We start from the raw sequence: 24,301 nt of genomic DNA, 5'->3' as shown, positions 1-24,301 counted from the left end.
TAATCCCAAACATTTCCCTCCTGGCTGTTTCTCTCCCAAATCCTCCTCTCCACTCTTTTGGAGTCAATGCAGGGCTGATATCTTCATTTAAAAATGGGAAACTGATAAGGAGCCACCTCTTGGCTTTATTTCCCCTGCAATTTGGAAATAGGAATCTGAACCCTGGTCACTGATTTGTTGTGTTCTTGATTCCAAGTCTGACAGTTTCCAGCTATTCCTGCTGCAACAGGGACAAGAAATTCCCAAGCAAAACGGAGAGCTGGAGTGTGGGGAGGTGAAGGGGGAGGAAATAATTACAAAAGCATAAAAAAAAATAAATTGCCCTGATCGGTGGTGTGTCTTAGCAAGGAGATTACACCTTCAAAGCACCATATGACTGGCTTTATTTTTACTTCAGAGAGACTGGGAGGCTTTCCAAATTTGGATTTGGAGGATTACTGTCCTTTTGCTGACAATAAAATTCCCCACCCTGGGGAGGACGAGGCGAGACCTCCCAGGATGGATTTGGGAGCTCTTGCCTTGTTTGGAACAGTGGGAGCAGCCCAAGAATCTGTTGGGAATGGGAGGTGAAGACACGAGGGAGAGCGGCTGGTTTCAACCACCCCTTCCTCAGAGCCGGAATTCTCATCCCAGAGAGGATGCAGGAGGCTGGAAGTGCCTGGGAGCGTGGTGACAAACAGATCCCCAGAGGGAAACAGAGAAAAGGGAAAACCAAACCCATCCAAAACTTACTGTCCACTCTCGCTCGTTACGTCTACGAAGACCTTGATCCTCATTCTGGGAGCAGGAGTGGGTGAGACACCGCAAGAGAGAGAGGTTACGGATCTGCTCCGGCCCGGGCTGCTGCAGACACTCACCTAGGAGGGCTTTTGCTACACCAGGGAAGCTACAGGGCTGCTTCCAGCACGGGAAAACCAGGGAGCACAGGGGGAGAGCAAACTGGAGCAGCCCCTGCACACCTCGCACCCAGGTGTGTGTGCTGCACCCTCACCCACGGAGTTCCTCATCTCAGGGACAATAAACAGGATTGTCCAGGAGGGCTTTATCAAAAGGCCATTTTCCTCCTGTTCATCCTCCTTTCCTTCCTTCCTTCCTTCCCTCCCAATGATCCAATGGCCTTTATGTTCTCCAAGCTGTCCCTCTCTGTCCCCAAGCTGCCGCCTCCTCTGATCTACCTGGGGTGACCACGAGGGATTCAAGGACCTGCAAAGCACCTCTCCGTTTGCTGTCTGCTTTTTCTCCTCTCCCTTTCCTTCCTTTAAACCCACAGGTCCTTCCTGCTGCTGGAAAGGCAGCAAAACAAAGGGGAAGGGCAAGGCAGAACCTGGAGTCACCACAACCTCAGGAATACACAGGAGCGAGGGAGAGCTGGGGCCAAGGAGAGGGGCACCAGTGGCATTTCCTTGGCCAAAAACTCTTGGAATCATCCAGCAAAGGTGGGAAAGAGGAGATCTTCTCCCTCTCTCACCAGGGACCTGGTGGCTTTAATAGCTGAGAAAAAGCTGTGATTATGAGGCAAAGGAACATAGGAAGAGCTGAAATCACCCCAGTTTTAGTGTTTTTTCTCATCATTCAGAGGGTTACTGGAGATGGTCCAGAGCAACCGAGTCCTAATCACTCTCTGCCACAGGACCTGAGCTTGAACGAGTTTGGTGACACTTGAAAAAGTCCAGAGAACAGGGCTCAGTCTGTGCCTAGTTTTGAGAAGGAGAACACCAAGGAAAATAATCTCTCCCTCTCTCCCAAGCATCCAAACTTGCCACCTGCACCAACCTCAAGCCACGCCAGCCCTGTCACTGTCACATGCACAGTCCCTCTCTGCTTGTCTCTTATCCACGGAGTCTTTCAGCTGTGGGAACCTTTAGGTGTTCCCATATTCTGCTACATCCTCTCCCACCTTGTTCTTTCACACATGCACATATGCTCCGTCTTCTCTAGAGTTACTTCCACATGCACACAAGCCTTTCTTTTTTAAATTTTCCATTCAATCATTCCCTTTTCCTTTCCCTCCCCTCCTCGTCCTGGCCTGGAAGAGCCCTCTTAGCATCTCTGACTTCTGATTCCTCACAGGTGCTGCAGAAATTCCCTGAACCAGAGCAGGAACTTCAAACCCACCTGGAGCAGGGGGCAAACCCCTGCTCTGCCACCAAGCCATGAACCCTCTCCCCCTGCCCCACATGCCTGGCTGCAGGAAGCAAAGGGAAACGCAGCAAAAAGGGCATGCAGAGAGGCAAGGCAAGGCAAAGGCATTCTGGGCAGCACCCCCAAAAAAAACAGGGCAGTGGAGAGACAGAGAGAGAGCAGGCAGGGAGGGACAGACGGGACGCAGGGGCAGCGTTCCAGAGGGAGGGAGGAATGCAGGGAGGGGGGAGCGGTGACTTTGAGGGGTGCAGTGAGGAAGGCAGAGTGCCGTGAGTACCTTGAGGCCAGAATCTGAGGGGAAAGGGCCTAGAGTGACATGCGCTAGCGTAAGTTGGGCTGGATGGTTGCATACTCGACTAGGTCTCCGCCAGCATGGATGGAGCTCCGAGGGCTGGGTGACGCGGCCAGAGCCGACGTGTCCAGCTCTGCATACTGGACATCACAGTCCTTGTTGCCAGGGTTCTGGAGAGAAGAGAGCAGCAAGGCGGTGGGGGTACACGAGGGAGGAGTGGGGGCGAGGTGGGGAGTGAGGACAGAGGGTCCGTGCAGATGGTGAGGGGTGAGACAGGACACGGCGGGTGAAGGGGGAAGAAAGAAGAAAAGGGTGAGGAGGGAGGGGAGGAGTAAGAAAACAGGGGAGGAGTAAGAAAAAACAGTTAAAAAGAAGGAGGTAGGGAGGTAATGAATAATCAGTCAGGTAAAATCCCAAATCAAAGCAAAAGTCCCAAAGGTGCTGCTCCCCCAAAAGCAGAGCTGAGTGACCCAGCCCTGGCTCGCAGCACTCCCAGCCACTGCTCCTTTCACTGGGGCTGCTCCCAGCAGCATCTCACTGCTCTGCTCTTCCACTGAACCCCTCTGGGATTCAGCATTTTCCTTAGCTGGGACTGGATCAGTGACTTCAAACCTTATCATGCGCCTGAGCTGTCTGTTCTAACCCAAGAGTTTGGGATTTGTTGCAAACTCAGGTTTGGGGAACATGAGTGAAAGTCCTTGGCTTGAAATTTGGGGTTTTGGGAGGGAGATACCTGGAGGGAACGGCTTTAAAGCCAAAACTCCAAAGGCATGGCCGCAGGGGAATGTCACTGTTGTTCTGCCCCAATGTGGGGACACTGTGGAGTGCCGAAGAGCCTCGTTTAACACAGGGCTTGGCTGCACAGCTTGGCACTGCAGATTACCTCTGCAGCACGATTTTGCCATTGTAATACGGTCTCAGAGATGCTAAAAGCATCCTCCTTTGGCATGGAAATATTTATGGGCATTCCTTCACTAAGCAGGCTTATCAGCAAGGACTGCATGAATGGAATATTATCCAATTTGTCTGATCGTTCCTACCCAGACATCTTTCATGCAGATATCAATGGGAAAAGCCTGGAAGGCAGGATAGCCCAGAGCTTGTGGCTCAGGGCGGAGTAAGGATCACCAGGAGGAGCCTTGGTGCCAGCAGCCATGTGTGAGGGGGATCCTGGCTTCTTGCCCCGTGGAGCTTCTTTAATCCTCACTTTTGGGGCTGGTTTCAGTGCCAGCATTAGCCAGGCATCTGCCGAGCCTCTCTGAGAGGAGAGAGGTGTCACTTGCAAACAAAACAGCTTTCCAGTCTCTCTCCCCCCTTTCCAAAATGGCTGCACCGCATGGCAGTGGTGCAAAGGGTGTTTAATTTGAAAGTGTTCCTCTCCTCTCTGTTTGGAAGTGTCCTCAGCCACCTAGCAGCTGTGGCTGAGCCTTTTATAGAAGTTTATAGCCCCGTAATGAGCTGGTTGAGTGCCTGTTGCTGGAAGGGGTTGTTCACTCAGTGATTATCTTTGCCTGCTGCCTGGCCGGTGCCAGGGCTTGGCTCCCTGACCTGCCCCTCAGCCACAGGGATGAGGGGAATGAAGGGGAACGGGGCTGCAGCGGCATTTCCAGTGCTCAGCAAAGCTGGGGGCTGGGGAAGCAGAGGGCTGGAGGTCACCTCTGTCCTGCCCTTGGTGGCCAGATGGCAGTGGCGAATTGTTGGCATGAAAGCAGCACATCCTACGGAGCCTCTGCTTTGTGTCTGGACCCGGAGTTTGGACATTTAGGAAAATTAGCAATGCCAACTCCAGCCTCAGACCTAAATCTAGGCCTTGCAGAGCTCTCTGCCCCTGAATTTTGTGTCTCGGCACCTCCCCTACTCCTGGAGGAAGCCAGACTAAGTTTTACCTCCTCATTCCTATCCTGTCTACTTTGCCTCACTCCTCTCCTGCTTCCTTCCCACAGGAGGTGTTTTCTCCATGGATTTCCCTTGCTTTCTCCCACTCCTGGGCTCGCTCCTGCTCCTTGCTGCCTGTTTGGAGCAGAATTTATTACAATATCAATAATGTGCCTTGTGTACAAGGCCCAGCACTGCCTCGCGCAAGCGCTCGGTGTAAATCATCACCACCGGCACCCCGGTAATTGCCCTGCAAACCCAGAGAAATTATTTTGCTGTCTGCAGCAATGAAACTTCCCCTTCTACCTGTGCAAATGGGCCCTGCTGACACGGACACTAATCACAGCTCTGCTCCTGCACTGCCTCGTGCCTCCACCTCTCTCTGGCTCCTGCTGCCTCTCACACACGCACGGAGCACCCACCTGACACAAGAGCACTGGCAGAGCACACCTGCCTTCACCCACACACCTGAAACACACTCTCCTGCTTTGATATCCTCACTGTTACCCCAAAACTGCCCAGAGGAAAACCCTGCAGGCAGTCCCTGCACCCCTACACCCACCCCTGCAACCTCAAGTGTCCGTGCCACTCTCCTCGGGCATTTCGGGGCTGTCAGCTCTGTGTTGGCTTTGCCACAGCCTGCAACACCTAAAAACACAGATTCATTCATGGCTCTGCTCCCTCCTGCAGGTATCCTGACCCTGCAGACGTGCCCCAGCCTCTCCCTTTGTCCTGGTCCCCTGCCAGCACATGTCCACACACACGTCCCTGCACACCCTCTTGGAGGTTCCTCCTCCACCTGCCTCTTTGATTTCCTCCTGGCACTTCTCCCATTCCCCCCTCCCTCACTCTTTGCCATCTCTAATCACTCCCTGACTCCCATCCTAGTGCTGTGAAATTGTCAACCCCAGGCAGTGGCTTTCATGCTGCCTCGTGATAAATCTGGTTTATCCCAAATTACGAGGTTTTGCACAATTCATTCAAAGCTGAATGCACTCGCCCCATTTTCCTGCAGAATCTGCTCCCTTCCACTCTCATCTTCTTCACTCTCCTCCCAAAGCCAAATCTGCAGATGAGGTACAGGCAGAACAAGAATATCCTGCCTTTCTGCTGTGCCTTTCCCTCTCGGGGATCCCAGAACCACGGATACCCCGGAGCAGCTGCCTGCATCTGCATTTTGAGCAGGTGGGAGCAGGGCTGTGCCAAAGTGAGGTTGGCAGGGACCAGGGATGCGCTTCCCTCCTCATCCTCCAGCTGGCCCAGCCCTCAGGTGAAGGATTGGGCAGGTCTTGCTCCATCCCATGGTGGTTTTGGTAACCACTGCTGTTCCCTGGGGCTTCCCACTCCTCACAATCCCACTGGGACATGAAAATGCGGCTTCTGCAGTGCTTTAAGGGTGAAAAAAGTGATGCAAGCCACTTTTTTCCCCTGCAGGGAGGAAGGCAAAGCTTGTTCCATTGCAAAGCGTGGCCGGACAGCACAACCCAGCCCTGGCCTGGCTGAGGCAGCACGTCCTGCCTGTGTGATCTGGGAAGAATCCAGCAAAATCAGCACTCCTTGGCAGCCAAGGACACCCTTGTCTCCCTTGGCAGCCCCAAACTCCAGCAAGCCAGCTGCCTGCCCAAAGGATGCAGCGATTTAGCAAGGAATGGGAGCAGGCTGCATCCTGCTGCTGGGGCAGGGAGCCAGAGCACGGCGCAGGTACGTGCTGGGCGAGCCTGGCGCCGCTGCCAGGGGCTGCCAGGCACGCTGGCCAGGGACAGGGCTCTGCCACAGCTGTGCCAGGCCCCTGCCAAGAGCTGGAGTCCCCCAGACACCCCGTCCTTGCTGCAGAGCCAGTTCTTGGTGGGCCGAGTGAAAGGAGAGCTCCACAGTCCGTCAGCTCCTGGCTGAATCCACGGGTGAGGAGCGGCCGGTGCCAGGCGTGGGACATGGAAATGCATCTTCTCCGGCCAGGATTGGGAGCAGCAAACTCTGTTGCCATGGTTATGGAGCAGCAACCCATCAGGCCCCATCTCACATCACTAACTCTGCCACTTAATTAACTGACTGCTCGTTATTTCCCAAAATGAGCTCCTCCATCCTCCTGCTTGCCTGAAATTCAGCTTTCAGATGCTTTTCAAGCAGTGGTCTCGCTCCAACATCCTGTGTTTCATTTAAAACTCAGCAAGGAGTAGAAAGAGCTGGGGACCAGCCCCAGGACTGAGGGAGGGCTCCAAGGGGAAGTTTTCCTTTAGGGATGAAGTAAATAGGATCACATCCACCCAGCTCAGCACAGAATTGTGGCTTTTGATTTCCAACACCCCTGGCTTCAGACTTGTGCCAGCTAAAGGTCACTGGGCCCTGTCCTTCCATTATCTGCACAGGAACACACATGGCAGGGTCACTCTGGGATGAATGGGGCTATAATCAGTGGTGTTCATAAAAAATTACTCCAGTCTGGGCTGATATTTCTACACCTTTCTCCAGCCAGGGACTTCACTCTGCTGAAGCACCGGGCTGGGTGTGCAGTGCTCTGAACTCCTGGTGAGGAGGAGTTTGGGAGAGACCTGAAGGATTTACATTGGGATGCTATGGATAAAAATCCAGAGTATCCCCATGCCATGGGGTGAGGGAGGGAAAGGATGCTGTCCAAGGCCTGGCAGGGGGATGGTTTTCTGTTTTCTCATCAAAAACTCACTCAAATCTTACCTGTTTTCTGTTCCCTACACCTTCACATCTAACATGTCCTCACTCCTTGCAAACCAGCCTTTCCCATGTGACTGCCAGCATCTCCTCCTGACCCTTAATCTCTCCCCGCTGCTGCTGCCTCACATTAACATCTCCCCATCTGAGGCTGAACAAATCCACACACGGGAAAAAAAAAAAAAAGGGTTTAAATAACTTGTTGTTGTCAAGTGAGAGTCAAACGCTGGCAAGCTCTGCCCTGCAGATAATTGCTTTGTGAAGCTCTCACTGCTGCTTCCCTCAGCTGCAAACCCTAACAGGGGCTTCTTGCAGGAGCTGAGGAGTGCCCAGGGTGGGGTAGGTAGGTTGCAGGTAGAGAATTTGGGGTGGGCAGGGAATTTTACCCATAAAGGCACAGCTCTGGGACCTGCGGACAGCTGAATTAGGATGAGCTGAGCCCAGAGCGTGGAGGCTGCTTTCCTCCAGGATGGGATAGTCCTGGGCTGAGGGTGGTGGGGGTCTTGCTTTTTCAGGGTGCTGTGTGGCAGGTGAGGCTGGGCTGAGGTGCCAGGCAGTGCCACTGTCACCCTGAGCTCCTTACCAGTTTGTCACTGTAGGGAGAGGGCTCGGGGGCTGCCATGTCATAGTAGGGAGTCTGCAGAGGGAACTTCTGGATCTCCTCCTCGTGTTTCATGTTGTCCAAGTGAACAACCTGGAGTAGAGGGGACAGAAGAGGGATGAGAAGAGCAAGGGTTATCCTCTGGCACAGCTTGGGGCAAGCTCTGCTGCAGGTGACACCAGAACCAAACACCAACCCCTTCAGACTCCACTATCCACCAGAGGGGCACAGCAGAATCCAAGTTACAGCTTTTGATTAAGGCTAGACTGGGAATTCTGGGGAGACGAGTCACAGAGTTACAGAATCATAGAGTCATAGAACAGTTTGGGTTGGAAGGGACCTTAAAGATAGTTTAGTTCAAACCTCCCACTAGAACAAGTTTCTCAGAGCCCCATCCAACCTGGCCTTGAAAAATCCTCACTTTCTGCCCCTCAAACTCAAGCCAGGAACTTCTTTGCTCTTGCAACCCCCATTTCCTAAAATCCAGGCACTGTGGACACTGCTTGGGATCAGTTTTCCATGCCAGAGGCAGGAATTTGCAGGGTTTTACCTGGATGTCTTCTGGAGTCAGGTGGCTTTTCATGTCCTGTTTCCTCTTTGGTGGAGGGGCAGGTTTGTGGGATGGAGGGAGGTCAATCCTGCAGGGACAGAAGAGGCTCTGAGTAGGAAGCAGGAGAAAAGGTTCTGCTGCTTTGATGTGCCCAAGGATTTGATTGTGTTTGTCACCAAACTGCCAATACAATCACACAGATTATCCTCAGGAACTCCCCCGCGCCCTTTGTCTCACCCCAATTAGAATTGTTCATGGAAATAAACTCCCTCCTAGCATTCTCTCCCTATTCCAGGCAAATCCCAGTGTCAGAGGGCGGATCCCGAGGGTGCAGCTGGGATAGCTGCAAACCATCCCCTGGGAGGTGTTTGTGCCATGGCTCTGAGGTACCGGAAAGTGACAACGAGGTAATGCCAGCCCCAGCCTGGCATTTCTCTGGGATGGCAGCCCTGCCACGGCTTCCCAGGAGGAGTTTGAATCCTCCTCACGGCCATGCTCTGCCAGGCAGGGACATTTATCCCTGACCCTCGCCGAGGATCAGCTCTTACCCCAGAGCATTGGGATTGGCAGCCACGATAATCCCAGCCTAGAGACTGTCTTTGCACATTCTGTTCACATGCACAGATGTGTCTAATCCTTTTACAAAACTTATTAAAACTCTGATCCACTAATTAGCTGGCTGCCCCCCTCCCTTCCCCCCGTGCAGACTCCACCAGATCTGATGGAGATGGGCGCCTTCCCTTGGATTCCAGCGTGGGACTGGAATGTTCTGGTGGCAGGGAGGGCAGAACAGGTCCCCGGGGCTCTGTAAAACATTGACTTCATGGCTCTACAGAAAAGAAATGCTATTACCTTCGGGATCAGCCTCCACAATAGAGGCAGCACCTCGGCAGAGCCGGGCACGGTTGTGTTTCTATTCTCAGCTAAAGTGGCTCTTCCCTGAGCCTGGTGGAGGGCCATTGTGGGAAGTGGATTGTCAGAATGCATCTCGATCACAGGCCCGCTGCTGTTGATGCAATTTCACCTTGTGGTGCTGGTTTTTGTTGTTTGTGTGCCTTTCTGCCTCTCCTGCCTCTTCCCCGGTTCCTCTCCCCTGCCTCTCCCGCTATCCTCCAGTGCCCTCTCTCAAATGGGATTAAATGGAGCACAAAATGTGCCCAAGGTGTGACAACAATGAGGTGGGGGGTGGGGGAACATAAAAGCAACCTCTGGGTGCTGGGCTTTGCCTCCCCTGCGAGCTGGGAAGGAAGGGAGGGAGGGGGTGAAGAGCTGGTGACAAGATAGAGCTGTTCAGCAGAGCTTTGAATGCTCCTGGAGAGGTTCCTGGCGCACAAAGTGATCTCCACACCACTCAATTCCCTGCCTGGGGTCTCAGCTGCCTTGTGCTGGGCAGAGCAAAGCCCTGCTGCAAAGAGGAGCCCCTGTGGTGGCCTCTGTCCCCGCTGTTGACAGAGTTTATGTCACCCACAGTTCCAAAACTGCGATGCTGGTGGATGTGAACCTTTTCCAGACGCTTTGGGATGCATTCAGAGGTGCTCAGGGTCTAGCAGAAACCCCTCTCTGATGGCAGGATGTGATTCAGTCTCATTCAGGAGCCTGAAGCCATTGGGAAAGGAGGAATAGGACCCTCCTCTACCCATGGAGGGGGACAGTGGCACTGAGCCCCTGCCCCAGGGATGTGCCACAGCAAACCCAGCACCTGCTGGAGCATCCCTGTGCTCCAGCTCCCACTTCAGCCTTGTGCTAAGAGCTCAGAAACAGGAGAGAGCATGATGGGAAGCTCCAGGAAGCCCCGAGGAGGGGAAGCTGATCGGAGGAATGAGACAGAAGCAGCAGGAAAACATTTTGCCGCCAAGTTCTCCCGCTGTGCAGGTAGAGGAAGGGCCAGAGGTGCTGTCCCCCATCCCCACAGCAGCTGCAGCCTGGGTGGGCAGTGCTTGTGCTACTCACAGGTCGTTGTCCGTGTCGGAGCGGCTCTTCTGCTGCCGCCTGTAGACGATGATGACGGTCACGGCCACGCCGATGATGAAGACAGCGGCGATGACGCCTCCCACGATCCCGATGATGCCTCCGGGGGCACTCTGAGGTAGTGGCTTGTCTGCAACACACAGGGAAGCACGGGGGACAGGGTTAGAACACCAAAAACGCAGCTGGGGTGGCGCTGGCACCACCAGGGATTCCAGGAGCAAAGGTGAGGATGAATCCCGAAGCGTTCCCGAGTGTCCCTGCCCAGCAGCTCCATGGAGGGAGCCAGATCCTATTGAAATGCACTGCTCAGAGCTCAAGAGGAACAGAAACGAAATTGTGGCTACAATTGTGTCTCCAAGAGTTAAACCCTTCCTCACTCCGCTCTGCAGTTTCATCTTCAGGTGTTTATTCCTGGATCTGCTTTCCTGCCTTTGTTCGGCCCTCAAAGGAAGAAGGGTTTAGGGAATAAAGGTGCTTCCAAGCATTCGTGTGGGCCTGCTGCTTGATACAGTTGAAGTATTTTGAAAGCCTTCTGCTGGGCTTTGTCCCAGTGTCCTCACTGAATTCCTGGTGCTGCTGGAATGTTCTTGAAATGAGCTAAGGAGCAATGCTCAATTGATTGAGGTGGAGCAGAGGTTTGTGCACCCCAAATCATTCCAAAAAAGAGATGTCCTGAGTGCAGGAGGGAGATAGACCCAGTCTTGCATTTCATCCCCTGCTTGGTGACCTGGGCTAGCTCCTTGGTGACAAATATGGGCCTCATCCAAAGGAAACCCATCCCGATGGGAAAAGCGCTTTGAAACCTGCGATAAAAGGATTTAATTTGCTCTACCTTCCAACCTAATTAAACTTGAAAACTAGCTAATTGGTACTTTGTACTTACAACTCAGGCAGTGATGAAAGGAGGAGATAATTGGGATGGAGGAAGAAGGAGGAGGAGGAGGAGGAGGAGGAAAAGATATTCAGGGGAGGGGAGCAAGACAGGGATGAGGGAACAAGGGGCTTTGTAGAACTTGTCTGTCACATCTAATTTTTGTACTTTTCTTAATGCCCTGGCTACTGGCTGCTCTTAGAGACCAGACTGGGCTAATGGATCTTATTATGCAACAATCTGGGCTTTGGGTACCAGAATCTCCCCTAAACTACCCATCCCCAAGGCCTTGGAATTAGGCCTGCTTTCCATGTGCAAAGTAGTAAAACAAAATGTATGTGGCTATAAAACATCTGCACACATTCCCAAACCACACAGGACGACGAATCCAGGACTTTTCAGGGTGAAAATCCTGCCTTTTACTCCCACTTCACCTCCATGGATCCAGCACTTGCTTATCCCGAAACCCTCCGTGCCAGCTGCAGTCTCAAAAGGGCTGTGCTGGATCATTTCCAAGAGAGTATTCCCAGATCTCCCCTCCCAGCCAGCCTTCCCCAGCTCTCAGATTTGCTGCTGTCATCCAGGAGTGAACTGAGGTGTGCAAACATCTCCCTGGGAGCCCCTCCCTGCTCTGCTCCATCCCAAATTGCACAAATCACTTGAGCTCCAGCCCCACTCTGGGAATTGCTCTGACACCGATGCCCCGTTCCCTTTCCCACAAAATCCTGCTTTTCTCCTGCCAAACTTTGACACTCCATGGGTCAGCATCCCACCCTCCCCCTGCCTTCCCCTGCTCCTTAATGAAGATCTCCAAGCTCTGTCTTTGGTGGCAGGATGCTTGCAGCCCTCAGAGCCCGCGGTGGCAGCCACTTCTCCTCCCTCCTCCATAAGCCACAACACCTTGTAAATAATATTTGTGCCTCCAGACAGCTCTCTCACAGCTGACATCTCACCGTGGAGCCCCCCCCAGGCCAGCATTCGGGACTGTGGCTGTAAAGAATGTCCCAGTCACTTCAGCTGGGGCATTTCTGTGATGGATTGGCCCCCGATGGCTCTCGGGATGGCAGGGACCGAGCAGAGAAGGAGCAGAGAACATCAGCCTCCTGCTGCTGCTGTAAATCAGCAGTGGAAGGGGGGGTGGGGGGGAAAGGGTGGCAGGAGAAAGAGGGAAATGAAATAAATAAATAAAATGGATCTCCAGGAAGTCAGGTGAGGCTGGGTGACAGCAGGAAGGGGCTGACAAAATTTAGAGGCGGGGAGGGGAGGGGGGAAATGCAGCAGAAGAGGGAGAGGTGAATACATGGCAGTGAGGGGAGGACGGGGATAAAAGAATGAAGGAGCACAAGGAGAATTGCCGATATTTGGGTGTTTATAAGAATCCCTCTCTTTCCCAGGCTCTCTGAACGAACATCCTGGTGTCAGAGCCCATCCCAGGGCTGTGTGGCCTTGAAGGGACAAGCACCAAAGCATGGCACAGCCCTGTGACAACAAATCCTGCCCCTACTCCTGCAGCTCGCCTTGCTGGGGACAATCTGAGCCACTCCAAAGTGCTGGTGACAGCTTTGCAGGGGTCCAGGCAGGGAGACGGCAGAGGTGACAGCGCTAATTGCTGGCAAGAAGAGGAAACCCCAGGAGGTGAGGAAGACAAATGAGAGAAAAAGGTCCTGAGAGAGCAGGAAAGTGCCCAGGATAGAGGAAAATGGGAATTAGAGAGAAACTTTGCTTTATGCTTGCTCTTCCCTCTTATTTTTTTTTTTCCCTTTTAAACCTATTTTTTCATCTCTATCCACTGTTTATTTCCCCCTGAGGAAGAGCTGTGGTCGGTACAGTTTGGAGGGCACCACCAGGGCTTTTCTGTAGGGGAGGGTGGCTGCAAAAAGGAACATTTCAAGTCAAAGAGGAGAACACCAGAAGAGCCTCAGGAGATGCCCAGAAGTACCAGATGAGGATTCAGGGCTTTTGGGTAGCCCTGGGAAGATGTCTGCAAGGCTTGTGAATCAGGATCAGAATAAATTGGCAGGACAGCACAGGGGCCTCCAAACGGGAGTGGGAAAAGGCTTTGCCAATTAAGAATGCAAACCCCTGTGCTGTGTCACGCTTGAACAATCTAAAACTCTCTCTCGAACAAAAAAAAAAATTAAAAAAAGAAAAAAACGAAGGAAAATAAGTTTGTGTGAAGCAGTTGGCAGTGAGGCAGGTACCAGAGAACCCAGAGGGGCTCAACAAACAGCTCAGCCTTATCTGGATGTCTGAGGGCTGCTGGGAAACTCCTCGTTCCTGCTGGAAGCTGAATTAATTCACAGTATCACAATTAAGGAGAAAAGAAGGGCGTCCCACCCCCAGTCTCTTTCAGAGCTGTTTTGTTCACTACTCTGTTCTCCCACGGCCCTTCTGGAGATGGAGGCAGACACAGGGAAGGGAGGGAATGGTTATCTCTCCGTAAAGCATCATTCCCAGTCACCTGATGGCGTGTCTTCCGAGAGGAGCCGCCGGCACAGGAAGATCTTGGCACCAACCAGGCCAATGGCACCATTGGGAGGTGCTGATAGCCAATGGCCCAGCCCCAGGGCCCAGGTGAACCACACTCCAACCTGCCAGCCACTCCCAGCTCCCAGGGAAGGAGGGATGCCATGAGCCATGGATGTGTGTCCTGCTAGCCACGGGTGTGTGTCCCTCCCGCTAGCCATGGATGTGTGTCCTGCTAGCTATGGATGTGTGTCCTGTTAGCCACAGATGTGTGTCCCACTAGCCATGGATGTGTGTCCTGTTAGCCACAGATGTGTGTCCCACTAGCCATGGATGTGTGTCCCACTAGCCATGGATGTGTGTCCTGTTAGCCACAGGTGTGTGTCCCTCCCACTAGCCATGGATGTGTGTCCTGCTAGCCATGGATGTGTGTCCCTCCCACTAGCCATGGATGTGTGTCCTGCTAGCCATGGATGTGTGTCCCTCCCACTAGCCATGGATGTGTGTCCCACTAGCCATGGATGTGTGTCCCACTAGCCATGGATGTGTGTTCCGGCGGGATGCCCCGGGCTCGGTCACAGCACCGAGCTGATGGCACTGGCTGTGACAAACCCTTTGTCCCAGCAGCCCAAACAGCCTCGGGGCTGGTGGCTCTGTCCGTGACTGGCTGCCAAGAGCCAAGCCAGCATTTCCCAGCATAGGGACAAAGGGACAGAGCCATCCCGAGGGACGAAGGGACAGAGCCATCCCTGCGGTGACACAGTGCAGCAGCAGTCAATAATCACCGAGGCGCAGCGGGACAAGCAGCTTGCAGGAGAGCAAGAAAGATGTTCCTCAAGGCTGAGTGCAGCCAGGCAGAGATGGATCCACTGGAAAGCGTCCAGGGGAGGCCATGGCAGAGCGGGATTGACTCGCTGGCTCTTGGTGTGGAGGGATTTGTGAAAGGAACCGGGAGATGGGCTCTGTCACGCTTTTGCAAGTGAGGCCTCTTTCCTCGGAGCTACTGGAGTGGCTGGGACATGCACTGGGACATGTACTGGGACATTTGCTGGGACAATTACTGGGATGTTTGGATCATGAAGCAGCCTGGCTGTTCTTAGGATCAGGACTTGAGAGTGGGATATGCTGCATCCCCACTAAGGGTCTGGGCCTGTCTGGGGTTGGCTTTGTAAAGCTGGGCTCCCACAGCTCGTTCTGCACTTTGTGCATCCACAGTGGGATCCTCAGCAGGTGAGGAGGAGCAGAGCTGTGGGGTGGAGTCTGGGCAGGCAGGAAGGTTTCGTCTGGGGGAGATGACTGGGTCTTACCTGGTATTTTTCTGTTCTGACTGTCTGCCCTGAATTCAGCTGTCCTAAGGAGAGCCTGAGCCCCATCTCGTTGCTGAGGCACTGACCTGTATTCCCCAGGTGAATCTGGAAGCCGGGCCAGTCTCAGGGCTGCTTTACAGCAGCTCTGAGTGGAGTTAATTTGTTCCAAGAGAGTTGCACACCCTTCTCCTGTCTGCCCCCTCCTAAATCCAACCCGATCCCTCTTTCCTTCCCAGCAAACCATCACAACAACACACAACACCTCTGCTGAACCTCTGCTCCGAGGTCTGCCTGCACCCACAACCAGTTCCAAAGCAGGGTTCCCCTTCCATTTATCACCTCCCCACAGTGAGCAAATCCCCATCTATTTCACGGCTGGCTGGCCAAGGCACTCAGCCTTGCTCGTGGCCATGGGAAAGGATTGGGATCCTTCTCTTTTCTGCTGGCAGCTCTGAAGCTCCTGTAGCAGCCAGCCTTGCTGGATTTCATGCAACCTCAGTGCTCCATCCATCCCTGCTCACAGCATTTACAGCAGAGCACCCTGTGCCCAGCCAGTGCCAGCCCAAACCAAGCCTGTCCCCAGCCTGGGTTGTCACCATGACCAGTGCCAGCCCAAACCAAGCCTCTCCCCAGCCTGGGTTGTCACCTTGACCTGGTGGAAGGAGACATTTGCTGGACTCTTTCTGCCTGCTGGTCCTTTGAGCAGGACAATGAGCTCAGATGATGCATATTTATAATACACCCCACCTGACACATTCCAGGGAGCCTGAGACAAGTTCACAGAGCTAAATTAAACTGAGTTGAAAAGCTTGGCAGAACAAATACTTCCCCAGCTTGGTTCTGAAGGCAGGAGCAGGATTGGCTAATTTGAGACACGCTCCAGTAGAACACACACCCCCAGGCACAAGCTGGTTCCCAGCCTTGTTGTGATGCCTTTTGTTTGCAAAGGGTTAATGGAAAGCCGTTCCCAAGAGCTGACAGGGCAAAGGGGAGGATAAACAGCGGGGCTTGCAAGGCACTAGGGGTTTTAAAGGGATCTGAAGTCTGAGGGAGGAGAGTGGGGAGGGTTTCTCTGGGCTGTGTGCAGTCAGTGAATCCCTTCCAGGGACAGCCAAGCAGCCAGAGGATGAAAGGGATTAAGGAGGGCAAGACACGGCTGGGAAAGCTGTACCAGCAGCACTGGACCGTGAGTGTGTGAGTGCCTTCAGCCCTTCATCCCCTGGGTCCAAACCCTTCGCAGCCCTTGCTTTGATCCTGGTTTGGAGGGGAGAGGAGAAGGGGAGCACAGCAGCTCTCTCTGCTCCCACCTAGGCCCCCTCAGAGCCTGCTCCAGCTCAGACCCTTCCCTCACTGCAGGTGGAGGTGACCAGGCTGCACTTCACAGTGAAATTCTGTCCTGTGCGAACACAAACCCACGTTCCACATCAATTCGTGGCTTGCAGCACCACTTAACCCCTGGCAGGATCCAGACCCAGCTCTGTCACCAAGGGCTGCTCATCCAGGGAGAGGAACAGGGGCAGCTGGAGCTCAGCTCGGGGAACAGGAGCGGTTTGGTTAGGAAAGGTGGCTTTTCTGAGCAGGAGGAGTGTCTGGGCTTCACTTGGAGACAAAAGCATCATGTTAGTAATTCCCATGCCAGTAATGTAACCCCGTCAAAATCCTACACATGCTCAGGGGAAGAGTCTTCTCCTGGGCAGGGCCTTTGTGATGTGATTTTCAATATTACAATGAAGATAGTTCAGTTGCAGGATGCATGGGCCTTGAACATTTTGCCACACAGACATCCATCAACATTTTGATTTAACACATCCTTAAGGCTTGTTGGTTCCAGGAGGTCCTGGAGTAAGAGATGCTCTCTGCTGTCTGTTCCACTGATAGACAACATCTTCATTTACCCCATCCTTAAAACTTGTTAGTTCCAGGATGTCCTTGGCTGAGGGATGCTGCCTGTTCCCCTGATTCGGTCTCCTTTCTTCCTGATGAGGTTTGAAAGCCTACAAAGATCTGACAGCAGGGAACATCCTGACTCGAGATAATCTTGACCTGTTCCACATTTTGCAGCACAGCCAGCTAAAGGTTAAACACCAAAATGAAGGCAGAGCTGCTCTTCTGCCTCCGTGCCCTGATATAAGTCAGATGGAATTTTCAGAGCCATCACAGCCTCTCCCATCGGGGTGTTTGTTGATGTAACTCTCACTTACACAATCAGCCACCACACAGGCGAGTGCCAAGGCATGGCTGTGATCCTGACAATGCCTCATTTCCCTGGAAATCCCCCTCTGCACAGGCTGGGCCCCCAAAATGTGCTGCTCACCTCCCACGCGGTGCTGCTGGTCCCTGCAGAGGGGTGCTGGGAGTGTCCTGCTTTTACTGCGTGCGTGACAGGGGCAAAACCAGTGTCCCCAAGGGTGGTTAAACAAACAAATGCCCCGACCCCTCTGCACTGTCCTTTCTCTCCCTCCCACAAGTGGGAATCCCTCTGTCCCTCTCTAATTTCCCTCCACTGAAGCCCTGAAGCCCAGAAATCTGAGTATCCCTTGGGTGCTCAGCTCATTCCCAGCACGGCCATGCCCCTGTCTGGGTACTGATCACAGTATCCCTTGAAGATCCCTGACCTCTTTCCTTCCCTCTGTCATTTCTGCCAGCCCAACTGGCACTTTGAGGCTTCTCAAGCCTCTCTCCAGCCTCTGATGAGGTTTTGGGAGAGGCTGGAAGTGCAGTGTGTGGATCCAGCCCTCCCTGGGGTGCCTGCTTTGAAGTGGACACTGGGATGTGCTTGGCTTTAGTGGGGATTTCACACACATTCCAGCTGGGGAATGGCTTTGCCATGCAGGGCTCTCTCCAGTAAGGACCAGTTTGTCCCTTTCCTCCCCTCCCCTGCAGGAAGCACCATCCTCGGTTAAATAACATCTGGTTAAAGAGCTGCTGGCCGCAAAAACATGTCTGGAATGTGGCCCTAGCCCTTGGTGACTCCCTTTTTATGCTGCCAGTAGCCACTAACAAAGATGGGGTTTGGATGCAGCAGTGGGAGCAGGGTGTTATCCCCACGGGATCCAGCAGGGATGAGGATTCTGCAGAACTCTGGTGGGAACTCCACCACAGATTCCTCTTCCTGGGCTGGCTTTTCTTCTCTGTGCCACTCCAGCAAAGAGGGGCCAAACACGACCTTGCTGCCACGAATCCACCCCAAACTCTCCTGCCCTCTCCTCACCTTGCTTGGCCAACCCCACAGACCCCCCTGCCTCCCATAACCCGGGACTTGCAGGATGGGGAGCACCCCAGTTTTGGGGAAGAAGATGAGCCCTGAAGAAGAAGGGAAATGTTCTCTGGCATTTCCTCTGCCTCACAGCCCTTAATTTTAGTTCTGCTTCATTTCCTTGCAGCTTGGCAGAGTAATGAACAATCAAATCCCTTTAGTAATTTATTTCTTCTGCCGCTCAGTTTCGAGGAGGTGATGACACTTGAAATTGCCTCTCCTGGAGGGATGGAGGGGCCAGATCCTGCAGCCCGTTACACCAGAATGTTCCTGTCCTGCTCTCAGCAGCCTGCCCAGAGCACAGCGGGCTCCCAAACCCGTGTTCAGCCAGAGCTACAGCCCTGCTCCCTTGATGAGTCCATTAAGGTCACGCTATTACAAGCAGCCACCAGATGAATTCTGTCAGATAGAAGGCACAGGAACTGCAGCTCAGACTCTCATCATTTGTGTTAATAGAGTTAATTTGCTCAACGATCCCCTGCAGCACTCCTGGGAACGTCTCACTCAGCCTGGCCGTGTGCCCCGGGCCGTGTTTGTCTCCTATTGCCGTGGGGGTGTTTACAGCAGCGGGCAGCTGTGTCCTGGATGTCTCCAAAGGATGAGCTCACCTCCCGTTTGCATCCGCGTTCAGGGACCCAGGGGATGCCCGGCAGGGTGAGGAGGAGCTGCTCTGCTTCCCTGTCACCTGGCCAGAAGTGCACGGGCAGGGAAAGGGGGACAGTCCTCTCCTGTCCCCGGGCAGCTGCAGCAGCAGGGAGGGCTCCAGGCTGCTCCTCACACCCCCTTCCTTCTCTCCTCTCCCAAAAACCCCTGAGAGCTGCAGCAGCCCAGACCACAAAGTGACTGTCCAGCCTCCTGGAGCAGGGAGGGAGCTGCCAGATGTGTGAGGATGGAGCTGCTGGATGTTCCTGTGGCTCTGGTGCTGCTGCCTCCCCTCCTGCCCCTCACACACCTTCAAGGACTGTCACCATCCCTGTCCTGGTGTCCCCAGCTGTCCCCACCCAGTCCTGCTCCAGGAAAGGGACCTGGTGCAGAAAACAACTCAGACTTCACCTTCCTGCCCCTTTTCCTGATTTCTCCCTCCTGTTAATGGCACTGAAAGGCTTCTCCCACACCTTCCCACCTCACCTAACTTCTGAAATGATAAAAGCACCAATAATTAGCCATGCAGCCTCATTCAGCTGGGAGTTTTCCAGCTTGGACACAGGGAGCTTCCCCCTTCTCCAGTATGGAGCAAATGGAAAAGCAGGAAAGGGAGCAATCAGTCAGCAGGACAGAGAAGCTGAAGGACAGGCCATGGGTACAAAAGCCAGGCTTACCCTGGGGACACAACAGGACTAAACAACATCCCTGCCCTGCTCCATGGGCACTCCAGCAGGTGGACGTGGTCAAGAGGGCTGAAATGATTCAGAAAAGGCACAAGATTTGAAAAGCTGCTCATGATCTGTCTCTGGGGACTGGCACATTTTTGTTTGTGGCTTCTGAGATGACAAAACAATTTCCTTGTGTTTGAGGGTGGCAAGGCTGAGGAGCTTGCTGGACAGCATCTCCTTGGATACTCCACTTATTATAAGCAAACTGAGGGCTTGAAAGGCTCAGCTGAGGAGATTCCAAACTCACTGCTGTTGTTTTTTTACTGTTTGTTGAAATAGTTAAATTTGAGAAGGTTAAATTCCAGCAGAATGGAGGAGGGCACAGAGAATGACTCGAATCCTACAGGGTGGTTTCCTGGCACCACGGAAAAAGCAAACACAGGCTCCAGGTAATAAAGAATTAAAAGGCAGAAATATAATCAATGCCAGTCTCTGAGGTTCATGGGAAATGGGCCTTGTCAGTCAAACACAATGTCATTTTTTTGCCTACTAAACCAGTCATGTCATCAAAGCAAGCGTAGAGACAGGATGGAAAACAGATTTAGAATGACTGACAGGATTTGGGAGTTGAACACAGAGGCTGCCAGAGCTGGTCAGCCACAAGGTCACCCCCTAACCCAGGACAAGCCCTCCCCATCTCCAAATCTCCTCCCACCCCAATCCCCTGCTGAGTGTCAGCCTCTGGGCTCAGCTGGATGCCAGGAGAGGGGAGGTGACCCCTCTGTGACACAGGGCCTTGAGGAAAGGACATTCTAGGGGTGGGACAGGGCTCTCAGAGCCTCTGTGGAGGCTGCAGAGCTGTCTGTGCACATCCTTCCTTTTGGGAACATTCTCCTCTTCACCTCCCCCCATTCTGTTGCTCAGGTAACACTTTCAAGGCAGGTCCTCCAAGCAAATTTTTAGGTCAGTTATAATTGGAGAAGCTCGCACAGAGCTATAAAACATCAGTTAATATGCTGGAACTATCTAGTTAAATGCCAATTATAAAACCCCATAAGCTCCTCAACTCAAATATATTAATAACATAATTAAACATTTATTGCTTATGCAAATTAAAAGTTCAGTTAATCGGACGTCAACGAAACCCCAGGAAGTGACCATTTAAATAACGAATTTCTATTTAATTACGATTCCTCCCCGTTGCAAAGCCCCCCATGCCATTATTGCTGGGCATTGTTTACTCCAACTTGGCATTCCCAGCCCATTCCCATTCCATTCATAGCCCCAGACAGCTGCAGCATTCAGAGCACAGCTGGCAGCAGCTGGACTGGGCACACTGGGGGAATTATGGACCTCGGCACGAGCATTTCGGGGTGGGATCAGCGCCCTGGGTGGACAGATCTGTGTGCCAGCAGAAAGCCACTGTGCATTGTTCTGGTGGCAGGGTCACTGGAAGGACTGGGAGCTGCAGCAGAGGGGTGAGGCTGGAAATGAAGCATTTATTCCTCGGGGGATGGAGGAATTTCCCCTGGTGAGCAGAGCCATAGGGGTGGACTCCCTCCCTCCCTCCACGGGCAATCAGTTAAACCTGACAGGTGTGAAGGTGGCAAATTTCTTTCCCAAACCGTGAGGAAAGCAGGCTGGCAGGAGTTTGGGGGGTTCAGGGAGATGAGGGAGAGAGGGAAACATTCCCACACCCTCCCTCCGTGGGGCGGGCGGTGGCTCGGGGTGGGTGGAGGGAGGGAAGGTGCACCTGGGACTCAGGGGTGAGGCTGGAAAAGGACTTGAAAACCAAGAAAATCAGAACCCCCCTCCTCTCACAGCTCCCTTTGATCCCTTAGGATTGGATCCCTAATCACCTCCTGGGATTTAGCCAGTGCTGAGCTCCCCGGCAAACCACAGGACAGTGTTGTCTGCACAGAGGCAGAAAAAGACCATTTACTGTTCACGTTCAGTTTTCCTCCCAAAATTCCCAGCCATTCAGACAAAACCCTCTGCCTGCTTCCTACCAGGACCTGGGTTTGGTCCAGCAGTTGTGAAATCTGTGGAGGAGGGAGCATCCCTAGCTCACCTTGAGCCTGGCTTAGTCCGATGAGGCCACATTCACCTCAGCTGCCGAGGTGAAGGGAGCAGCTCGGATGGCAGGTGTCCATAAATCACTGCCTTTCAATAATTCAGCCCCTGGAGGGTGACACAACATTTTTACCCTACATTTCAGGTGAAAATATCAGCCTGGCCCTCTGATTTCTGCTCGCTAGGATGTGAAATTCCAGCAGTGCAACACACATCCATTTTTTATTCCTTTTTTTTTTTTTTTTTCTTTCTACAGGCTGAGCCTTGTTCTGCAAATACTCTCTAAATCCAGGCTGCATCTAAACAGTCTGGGAAGGCTGTGAAATGCCTTGTTTGGCAGGAGGAGGAGAGAACCAGCCCCCCTTGCCTTCTGCCAGGCACCACCGAGGGCATCTGAGGCTCAACAGCACTTCTGGTGTCACAGGTCCCTCAGCTGGAATCCATTTGCATAAAGCAATTTCCTCCAACAAATATGTTCATACAAATCAAACTGGAGATTGCAAATAATTTGAAAGTGGAAAAAAAAAACCCCACCAAAAACCAAACCCAACCCTAATCAAACATATTTGTTGCTACAAGTAATTCAGCCTGCACTGTGAGTTTCTCTTGGTTCCATTTATCCAGCAGTAGCTGGAGGAGATTTAATGGGCTCTGTGTGACCTTGAGTGCTCTGAGCTGAACTGGAGCAGGGCTTGCCTCTCACCTCACAGGGAATTTGGGACTGAAGGTCACGTATTTCAGCAACCCGACCTGTTTCCAGAGCCCCCTCACTGGTTTAACATCTCCCAGTCCCTGCCTTCTCCTCTGTCTACTGAAGCCCTTTGGCTCCGGCACTTCCAGCTCTGATTCTGTAGATCCCTGGGAGATCCCCCTGGTTTTGGGTGTTGTGCAGGGTGTTAATCCCAGGTGCTGTTCCAGGGATATGGGGCAGGTTCCCTGGAAATTCCCCGATTACCCTGAGCTGTATCTCACCACAAATCCTACTCCCACTCCTTTATTTGGGCAGAAATAAACCCCCGTGGTAGCCAGGAATGGTGAGGGGATGCACGGGTTGGGAACCTGGCTCTGCACCTCCACCAGGGACATTCCAGCCCCAAATTCCACGTGCATCTCCCAGTGCCAGGGCGGTGAATCCCACCACGCTCAGCACTGTGCACACAACAGCCACAAAGCTCCTCCTGCCCGTGATAGTAAAAGGGTTCTAAAATCATGGGGATTCGGGGAGTTAGAAGGAAAGTTAGGCTTAGTAGGCCCTGGGAAAATACCCTGGGAATGTACAGGCCTTGTGCTTGCTAGAGCTGCACCAGTGTGACCAGTATATGATAAATGATAGAACTGTTAGATTGTTTAGTAATTAAATATAATTACTGTTTAATCGTAAAAATAATAATGAGAAACTGTGGTCAGGGGCTTGAGAGAGATCGCGAGAAATTCATGCTTGAATAAGATCAGTGTATACAATAGAACAATGTAAGTTTAATAATTAATATGTAAGTTATATAGCGATAGAATATAAAACACATTCAGCTCGAAAGCCATGTCGGAGTCAGATTTGGGTCTGTGCCCCTGATTCCCAGAGCTCTGCAACAAAAGCACCTGCACAGAATGAAATTCCGTGATTATGTGTGTTCCTGATTGCTAACACCCTGACGCAGCTCCTGCCTCACCCTGTGCTGCTCCTCGGGGCTCTGCAGCCCCTTTTGGGGCCAGCAGGGCTCTCCTGCAGAGCTGTGCCTTGGAGAAGGGATCCAAGCCACTTTTTTTTTTCCCCCATGGGCTGCAGACACTGCTGGCAGTCCCACCCCCAGGGTGTTTCTGCTTGGTTCCAAAGAAACCCAGTCCTTGGGGGCACTGCATGGGGGGGCTGGTCCTGCTGCCTTCAGCCCTCTGCAACCCGAGCTGCTGAGGAGAGGCCCCAGGCCGTGGGTTTTATCCATCATCGCTGAACTCTTTAGGTCTGGCCTGGGAAATCAGAGCAGCATTTCCCAGGGGCTCATCCCAGCCAAGACAGCCCCTTCTGTCCTTCTTCCCATCTTAGCCCCAGCTCCCCAGGGCTCCTTTTGTTCCTCCCCACCCCCAGAGTTGGCTGAGGTGGCTGAGGCAGCTGCTGGGAGCTGGTTCTGTAGGAGCTGTGGTCGCTCCTGAAGGAAAGCTGCATCTCCAGCAGGTGCCATGGCCAACAGGGCAAAATGAGAGGGGGAGAATGTGGGGAGAGCTAGACACAGCCCAGAGAGTGGTCACAAGTCCTCTTGGTCACCTTGAAGGCTGGCTTTTCCTCCTCTTCCACAAGGAAAGCATTCCCAGGGCTCTCTCTAATCCCTCCCAAAGCAGAAGGACAGAGCCCTGGCTCTGTGGAGCAGCACAGGAGTTTGTAGGATTCTCACCAGCCTGGTGCCAGGGTGCCAGCCTCCTGCTGCCCTGGCACAAGCCCCAGGGACCAAACCACTCCTTCCCAGCCTAACCCTGGGCATCGCCCTCTCCCTCCAGCTGCAATCTGAATTTGGGCCAGCATCCCTCTCCCCCTGTGCTGGGGAGCTCCAGGGTTTGGCTCAGATTTAGGTTCAGGCCTCCAGCACATCACCCACGTGCTGAGGCTGGGTGCAAAAACCCCTTCCCAGGGAGTATCCCACTTTCCCAGGGAATGGCAGAGGAGCTGCTGATGGCAGTGCAAGGACAGCAGAAATGTTTCCTCTGATCCCTGCCTGCCCTGTCTCCCCCTCCCTGGCCAAAGCCCGGCCTCAGTCTCTGGGAACAAGGCTTCCTTTGCAGCCTCCTTTCACACAAAGTGCCCTTCCCAAGGCAGGGGACAGTGACAGGGACATGGGGATACTGATGCCTCAGGTTTGAGCTTTTCTATTTTTCACATTCTGTGCTGCTTCAGTGTGTTGGTCTGGGGTTCACA

General features: G+C 53.1%; 2 protein-coding genes and 2 long non-coding RNA genes across 8 annotated transcripts in view; 2 read left to right on the top strand and 2 right to left on the bottom strand.

Annotated features, from left to right (window-relative positions):
- The window catches only part of THY1 (Thy-1 cell surface antigen), a 393,200-nt gene that overhangs the window by 95,549 nt on the left and 273,350 nt on the right, over positions 1-24,301 (bottom strand). The window lies entirely within an intron of this gene.
- The window catches only part of NECTIN1 (nectin cell adhesion molecule 1), a 90,895-nt gene that overhangs the window by 3,958 nt on the left and 62,636 nt on the right, over positions 1-24,301 (bottom strand). The window contains exons 6-10 of one of the 5 annotated variants that reach the window (XM_068172066.1): positions 10,096-10,243; positions 8,146-8,233; positions 7,578-7,688; positions 2,420-2,604; positions 751-777 (exon numbers count right to left, since the gene is read on the bottom strand). In XM_068172066.1, coding sequence (XP_068028167.1) covers positions 2,464-2,604; positions 7,578-7,688; positions 8,146-8,233; positions 10,096-10,243 — 488 coding nt within the window. In that variant the 3' untranslated portion in view covers positions 751-777; positions 2,420-2,463. Of the gene's footprint in view, positions 1-732; positions 778-2,419; positions 2,605-7,577; positions 7,689-8,145; positions 8,234-10,095; positions 10,244-24,301 lie in introns of those variants that run through there. The other 4 variants (XM_068172064.1, XM_068172061.1, XM_068172065.1 and 1 more) reach the window with 4 other exon arrangements.
- On the top strand, positions 7,880-8,816 carry LOC137462067 (uncharacterized). The gene is made up of 2 exons (XR_010993568.1): positions 7,880-8,166; positions 8,441-8,816. It is a non-coding gene; the product is annotated as an uncharacterized lncRNA (long non-coding RNA).
- On the top strand, positions 19,603-21,964 carry LOC137462199 (uncharacterized). Its single transcript, XR_010993619.1, has 2 exons — positions 19,603-19,775; positions 21,656-21,964. It is a non-coding gene; the product is annotated as an uncharacterized lncRNA (long non-coding RNA).

Source organism: Anomalospiza imberbis, chromosome 24, assembly GCF_031753505.1.
Source record: "Anomalospiza imberbis isolate Cuckoo-Finch-1a 21T00152 chromosome 24, ASM3175350v1, whole genome shotgun sequence".
In the NCBI taxonomy this organism is placed as follows: Eukaryota; Metazoa; Chordata; class Aves; order Passeriformes; family Viduidae; genus Anomalospiza; species Anomalospiza imberbis.
Note: the sequence above shows the minus strand (reverse complement) of the source record. Positions and strands in the feature narration are given on the sequence as shown.